Here is a 7,790-nt window from a genome sequence, read left to right as displayed (position 1 = left end):
TTTGCGGAAGCGAAGTAGTCTCGATTGTCAGTTATTTCTGTAGCAGTGCACAACACCACGTGCATATGGATATGACGTGTTGACAGGTTCGACGGAAAGCAAAATTCAGTTCTGTAATGTAAGCTCCGTCTAAAGCTGCCTGTTCGGAACTGGGAGGTGCCTAGCGTGTAGTGTGCCTAGATGGCGGCATCATCTCATATTACTGCTGTGTACCGCTGGTTACGTACACAGCACTCTCCCTGCCGTACGTCCTTCTACTACCAAACTGACAACTGCTTTGCTGCCTCAGGCTGGGACATATAAACTGATCTCGCTTTTTAGCCAAGCTGTACCATTACAATTTTATTCAGCATCTCCTTATCAGGTAATCCATCTACCCTTAATGATGTGCAGCATGTTTACCATGTCAAGCCCCCCCCCCCCCTATCAATTGTAATGAGGCTCCATTCTTTCACCATCTCTAGTTGTCGAAGGTAAATGTTCGTTTCAGCACACAGGCGTTGTTTGTTTCTCTGTAAATATCTATCAAATTTTTTATAGCTGTGGTTATTAGTTAGCGTATCTTGATATTTAGAAATATTCCGGGTCATTGACGCCGACGGTAAGAAATGCTCGAGTTGACGTGATTAGAACTGGAAAAAATCTTAGTTTTGTGCTTGAAGTATACTTTCAGTTTTGTGTACCTTTGCTCTTATAGTCAATAGTGAAAAATATGTAGTTTGTTAATATGTATGTTGTAAACTTTAACTATTTCAGCATTGGAACTTACACATCCAAATAAACATGACATGTATCACAGTAACTCTAAGTTATGAGTTCTTAGATAGCAGTTTGAGTGACAGATTTGCAACATTTGAAAATTTTAATTGGATATGGAATTGTCCTGAAACACAACAAAATTTAAAAACTTGACGCATAACAACTTGATTGACGGAAAACAATACTTTATTTATTTATTTGTGGTGCCATCTTCGAGTATTAGACAAAATATTGGCTGCGATAATCCATGGCTTAGACTCCAGTAGCTTGTTGGATCCAGGACCTCAGGTTGGCTACATTGGCATAGACTCCCGGATAGTTGGCCAAGCCACAGCCCTCTCCAAAGGAGACGATGCCGACCTGCGTGGAACCGGTCACCAGAGGACCGCCGCTGTCTCCCTGGCAGGAGTCCTTGCCGCCTCCGGTTACTCCTGCGCAGATCATGCGGCTGGTGATATAACCGTACGAGCGGTTGCACGTGTTGCGGTCTATGATCTGGACGTTCACCGCCAGCAGCGTGTTGGAGGCGCTGCCGCCAGATGAGGTCGCACCCCAGCCGGTAACTGTTACCGACGTTCCAGCAGAGGGCTCTGACGAGGTCAGACCCACGGCCTGCACGTTGCTGTTGAAGCTGAAGGCGTTGGATACCTGCACGACGGCGATGTCGTAGTCGGGATCAGAGTAGCTTCCGTGTATGTAGCCGGTGGCGATGTTGTGGGTGGTGCCACCGCTACCCCTGGTGGAGGTGCCTGCGCGCAGCAGCATCTGGCTGGTGGAGTAGCCGTCTACACAGTGGGCCGCAGACAGAGCCCAGGTGTTGCTGATGATCGAGGCACCACACATGTAGTTGCCCCTGACGAAGGAAAGACAAAAGGCGTCAGTAGCATTCACTTTGTCTGCTACGTTTGCATATGTAGTCTCACTGGGATGTAAACAAGTACGATTTTCTTGTGTTTCAATCCGAGCCAAGTTGTTAAATATTCGTAAGCTCCGAGACGAATACTCCTTGAACATTGACACTATCGCTTACAGATTGTTTATTACTTACACGGCAACACAAAATTATTACTAATGATATTTTCAAAATCATGATCATTTAGGTTAATGTCTGGACCGCTGAAGTAGGAAATATTGACAATTTAAATGAGAACTACCATAACACGGCAGTAATTCGCAAATTTGTTCAAACCTTTTTCGAGAACTATTGCGTTATTCATTTACGTCAGGCTCCCCTTGTGTAACAATACGGAAGGTTGTTCTAGCAGTTCGGAGCATCACCCAAAGTCTCATGCTAGTGTTGGAATGTTGTTGTTGTGGTCTTCAGTCCTGAGACTGGTTTGATGCAGCTCTCCATGAGTGTTGGAACAATCTTGTGAAATAAACTTCCTGAACGGTCTAGATTGTTTCTCTTGCGAATGCTTGTCTCGATGTTATAATACACCTAAATCATTCTGTGAGTATGAGTTTATTTGGATTTTGGAAACAATCATCCAGCTTGTAATGACTATTATCCCTAATAAGCTCAACAAAAATACTGCGTGGTGACGGAAAAAGAATCCCAACACCAAAAATAATTAATGTGCATTAATGAATTTTTGGGAAGATCATGTTTCCTGCCGGCCGTGACATTTTTCAACAAGGTAATGCGCTATGTTCAAATGGCTCTGAGCACTATGGGACTCAACTGCTGCGGTCATAAGTCCCCTAGAACTTAGAACTACTTAAACCTAACTAAGGACATCACACACATCCATCCCCGAGGCAGGATTCGAACCTGCGACTTTAGCGGTCGTGCGGTTCTAGACTGTAGCGCCTTTAACCGCTCGGCCACTCCGGCCGTAATGCGCTATGTCACAGGGCCAGGAGTGTGATGGAGCGGTTCAAAGTGCACGTGGCGAACTCCTACTGATGTACTGGGCCCCCATCTCACCATATCTGAACCCAGTCTAACACTTCTGGGATGTGGTTGAACGTGACGTCAGAGATCATCGCCCACTTCCCCAAAAGTAGGTGACTTTTGTGTTCTGGTGTGGTGCCAACTCCTTCAGGAACATACCAGTCCCTCGTTGCCACGGCGCGTAGCCTCTGATGTCTGTGCCAAAGGTGGACATACCGGCTATTAGTAGGCGGTCATAATATTCTGGCTGATCTCTGTATGTAAGTGATAAGTTTCGCAAGATCATAGGTTAAGGGGCTCCGGAAAGGCTCAAAATCATGAAAAGTTCAATTTTTACTTTTTTGCGTTTTCTGAATCTGCAGACTATTACCTTTTAATAGATATATAATTTACTCAATTCCGAAGACTACAACTATTTTTAATTTTTTTTGAAATGTGTTCTACATGGGCGTGACCCACTGTGGCGCTGTTAAACTGCTGTCAAATGGTGTTATTATTAACGTCAGTGTTCATCAGGTACATTTTAGTGATGTGAGATAAAGTATGTGTTGTGGCTAACCTGTGATGGTTCAATATATATCGCTGGTGTGATTGTCGATTGTTTCATGTTTATTTACTCTGTCGTTATCTTGAAAATATTCGTAATTAATTCTGTTTCTTGAGTCTCTGTTTTGTTGAAGTAAAAGTAAAGTTATTAGAAATCCTCTGAAGGCTTTTAAGAAAAGGAGAAATGTTGGAAAGCCAAAGGTATGTGTTATTACTGTAAACAATAAAGACGATAACCAAGTGAGTGAACCTAATCTCTCAAGTACACCTGCCCATAGCAGTCAAAGTGGGAAAGAAAATACTTCACAGAAGAAGCTTGGTTCAATGAGTGAAAACTATGAATGTTTTATGGGCGAATCGGATGTGAATGAAATATTTGATATGTCGGTTCTCAAAGGAATTTTTTCAAACTGTGTAAGATGTATTCATTGTAGTGAAGTTGGTCTGGAACTCTCCATAATAAAGCACGTAGGACTTGCTAGTGAAATACAACTGAAACGTGATACGTGTTCATACATGACCACCTTTTGGAACAGTGTTGCAGTAACTGCAACTGAAGGAAATGGTAGCAAAATCTACGAACACAACAACGAGCGATGCTTGCTTTAGACAAGGAACGCCTTCGGCTGCAGACAGGTCTGTAAATAGTCTAGAAATACAAGCAAGAGTAAACAGGAGGAGGAATAAGAGGAAGCTGGAGGAGGAGTTTGCAGAGGATGAAGATAATCCATCCTATGGACCTGGAATGCACTAAAAAGTTAATCCAATCTTTGTCGCTCGATTCCCAAAACTTTTATTTTCTCATACTAATTACATGTTTTCTAAGGATCTTCGAAACATATTTATTTCAAACTTTCAGTAAATGTTACACAGTACCTTCTGCATAATTTAACACAGCCTTTTTCCAAAAACTGTATATTTTTGAATATATAAATAAAAAATTGCAAAAAAATTTTGTGAATTTTCATTACTATTGAAAAAAAATCATCTTAAATAACTGAACTAAAATTTTGTAAAATCCCTGTGTTAAGTTGTAGCCCATATTCCAATAAATAATCTGTAAAAAGTTCAACTTCCTACCTCAAATACTTTGTGAGGAAAGATGTAATTTATAAGCGTTTTTTAACATTGCAAGTATAGGGCGTTCCGGAGCCCCTTAAAGTAAGAGCGAGATAAGCCATTGTAAATGTGAAATGCTGGTACATTAAAAACCAATGTAACCGCCAGGATGCTGAATGCAAGCATGCATTGATTGCATTGCACAGGTGCCGGATGTCAGTTTGTTGGATGGAGTTCCATGCCTGTTGCACTTGGCCGGTCAATACAAAGACAGTTAACACTGTTTGCGAGTAATGTTAACAGGGTGTTTGGCTCGGAGGTGTCCTTGAAGTAACCGATTTGTAGCAGTTCGTTGTGTGACTGTGGTGCCAACTGCTGCTGACATTCCCAATGACGAACCCATGTGCTCGACTGGAGACAGATCTGGTGATCGAGCAAGCCATGCCAACATGTCTACATACTGTAGAGCATGCTGGAATGCAACAGCCGTATGTGGACAAGCGTTATCGTGTTGGAAAACACTCCTGGAATGTTGTGCACTAATGGCAGCACAACAGATCGAATCACCAGTTTGATGCACAAATTTGTAGTCAGTGTGCGTGGGTTAACCACAAGAGAGCTCCTGATATCTAACTAATGGTACGTCAGACCGTAACCCCAGGTGTAGGTGAAGTGCATCTAGAACGCCGCAGGTTATTTTCAGGCTCTCAACTGACCTCCTTTTAATCAACATACGACCATCTCCGGCAACAAGACCGAACCAGCTTCTCTCAGAAAAGACAACACATCCACCCTGCCCTCCAATGAGCTATGGCTTGACACCACTAAAGACGCAAATGGCTGTGGTTTGGGGTGAATGGAATGCTCTCAACAGGGTGTTTGGCTCGGAGGTGTCCTTGAAGTAACCGATTTGTAGCAGTTCGTTGTGTGACTGTGGTGCCAACTGCTGCTGACATTGCCGCTGCAGATGCACTGTGAAGCGCCAAAACCATGCGCCGAACACTTGTGTCTCGGTAATGCCACGTGGCCGACCGGAGACCTGTCATCTTCCCATCGTTCATTCTAGAGACCACTGCTGCATCAATCACAAACAGTGGCTACATTCTGCCAGGTCTGTCTGCATTATCGCAGAAGGAACATCGCGCTTCTCGTAGGTCTGTTACACGACCTCGTTCAAACTCAGTGAGGTGTTTACGATGGCGTCTTTGTCGCCTAAAGGCTTTCTTGACGAGCATTAATTCACCATGTCGAATCTGAGAAGTAACTAATGCTCACGGAAGTTACAGCATATATTTAAACCAAACCCGTTACGCATTTTTGCATCCTCACTGTGGCGCTACTAGCACCACTTTTATGGGACTGGCACGAAATTTGAATAGCTACCATCTTTCAGATGTATAAAAACGCCAACCAACTTATGTTCATGTTGCACAACTCCTTCTTCGTGTTCGATTTTTTTCTCTTCGTAGTATTTCGAAATATGTAGCCAGCATCCATCTTACATTCTAAGGACACTATCTCCAAAATGAACTGAGATTCTATGCAGACCAGCAGGTTAAAGGCAGGAAAGGCAACCAACACCACAACGCTACATTGCTTCAGTTGCTTCAACGTGGTCATGTGCCTGTCTTTAACGTCCTCAGCTCTCCTTTATGCATACACACCTATCGGCAGAGACAGGAGACAATGAACTGCTTAAAATAATATTAAATCCTTTCGTCTGACGAATACTGTCACCAGGAAGAGTGTACAGCTGATGTAGCGCATCAGCTGATTTTACTCGTATACATGTGCTGTAGCAAGTCAGATTTAGGAACTGCAATACATTAGTGACCATTAATACGTATTGAAAAGAGAATGTTCATTCCGGTACCTCATGTATTCTATGGAGCAATATTTTTCGAACGATTTTGTCATTGTGCCAGTGTCGCCAATAATGCTTTAGGTAGCACTTATTTCTGCTGGACATCTTTGGTTTTTCCCTCCAAGGTTCGAAGATACCTCAGTGGCTATGCACAGCCTAAGCTTCAAGATAAGTAGCATTCAATATTTTCGAACAATATAGAATTTACAAACGGAATACACTGCTTTGGACTTCTTCATCTCTAGTGAGAGAGAAACCTAAAAATTCACTTGACTGAGAACTCACATGGTGAAGTAGAGTTGCCACGGGTACTGGGAGATGCTGACAGCGGAACCACCGACGATGCGGCCATCCACACGAGGCCTCCATTGCCTGATCCCTGGGATGGGTCTCAGCAGGGGAGTGGCGCCACAGAGGGCCACCACCAGGAGCACAACTACACAAGTCCGCAACATCTCTGCAGGAGCGCCTTGCGTTAACGTCCAACATGCACGCATATTTATGGCTACGAATCTCAGTCTCACGTCATATTGAGACTGGAAAAACCCACTAAAGGTCGAGTTGAGCTGTTTTTTTTTATTATTATTAATTCACCGTTCCTTGTTTTTCACTATCGAAAAAGGTCATCTCTTAGATTTAAGAGAATCTGATAAGAGTACTTAATATTGCTGTTTCTTCTTGAGTGCTTGCAGAAAATCACTTATCTGTCCTTAAATGATGGCAGCGCTCACAATGAATATGCACTTAACGTGTCAAATGAGTGTCCTCAAGTGGGAGCTGGCACTACATGTCTCCCCCCCCCCCCCCTTCCCCCGTCCCATTGCTCATCGTAATCTGGAGTACAGAATTTTTACCCAACAAATATTTCTCATACATTGCTAAACATAAATTCAAGCGAAATAATTATGAAAAATCCGCCTCGATTGCCCAAACTACCTGATGTTTACCTAGGTTTCAGCGTGGGTAACCACGCCTTCTTCAGAACAAATATAAAACAGCTTGCCTAAATAGGCATAGTCAAAGGCTAAAAGGAACACCTACAGCGGCAGGACCTCATAAAAAGTTTTTACAAATACACGGTACATATGTACCAAGTCAATAACATTACTTATCTCTCCATCGAACTCTGTGACCATCGTACGTTGGCTGGGGCGAGGCAGCTCACACAGGGTTGAGATAAGTAATATTATTGACTTGGTACATATGTGCCGTGTATTTGTAAAAACTTTTTATGGGATTTTTCCGCTGTAGTTGCTGATTTTAGCCTTTGACTATGCCTATTAAGGCAAGCTGTTTTATATTTGTTCTGAAGAAGGTGTGGTTACCCACACTGAAACCTAGGTAAATACCAGGTAGTTTGTGCAATCGGGGCGGATTTTTCATAATTATTTCGGTAATTACGATTGCTGACGCGCTGCAATGCTGAAAGTTCTTATAAATTCAAGCGTGACTTGGTGGGCCACAATGAGTTAGGGCTTTAGCAATCACTGCAATTTTCTTTTCTTTGTTCGTCACACTGTTCACGTAAATTTACATCGTTTCCAGCGCCGCTGGCTCTGAGCACTATGGGACTTAACTGCTGTGGTCATCAGTCCCCTAGAACTTAGAACTACTTAAACCTAACTAACCTAAGGACATCACACACATCCATGCCCGAGGCAGGAT

General features: G+C 43.0%; 1 protein-coding gene across 1 annotated transcript; it reads right to left on the bottom strand.

The window, feature by feature from the left end:
- Positions 1–1,011: 1,011 nt before the first annotated feature.
- Positions 1,012–6,580, bottom strand: LOC126484932 (trypsin alpha-3-like). The gene is made up of 2 exons (XM_050108533.1): positions 6,411–6,580; positions 1,012–1,612 (listed from the first exon to the last, which is right to left on the bottom strand). Exons 1-2 carry the CDS (start codon positions 6,578–6,580, stop codon positions 1,012–1,014), a joined length of 771 nt encoding a protein of 256 aa, XP_049964490.1.
- Between the last annotated feature and the right edge of the window lie 1,210 nt (positions 6,581–7,790).

Source organism: Schistocerca serialis, chromosome 6, assembly GCF_023864345.2.
Source record: "Schistocerca serialis cubense isolate TAMUIC-IGC-003099 chromosome 6, iqSchSeri2.2, whole genome shotgun sequence".
NCBI classification, from domain to species: domain Eukaryota; kingdom Metazoa; phylum Arthropoda; class Insecta; order Orthoptera; family Acrididae; genus Schistocerca; species Schistocerca serialis.
Note: the sequence above shows the minus strand (reverse complement) of the source record. Positions and strands in the feature narration are given on the sequence as shown.

Excerpts from the sequence above, each read along its gene's own strand:
- LOC126484932 (XM_050108533.1), bottom strand. The coding sequence starts at position 6,580 with ATGTTGCGGACTTGTGTAGTTGTGCTCCTGGTGGTGGCCCTCTGTGGC. Across the intron at positions 1,613-6,410 it reads TGGCAACTCTACTTCACCAT|GGGCAACTACATGTGTGGTG; the intron begins GTGAGTTCTCAG and ends TTCCTTCGTCAG.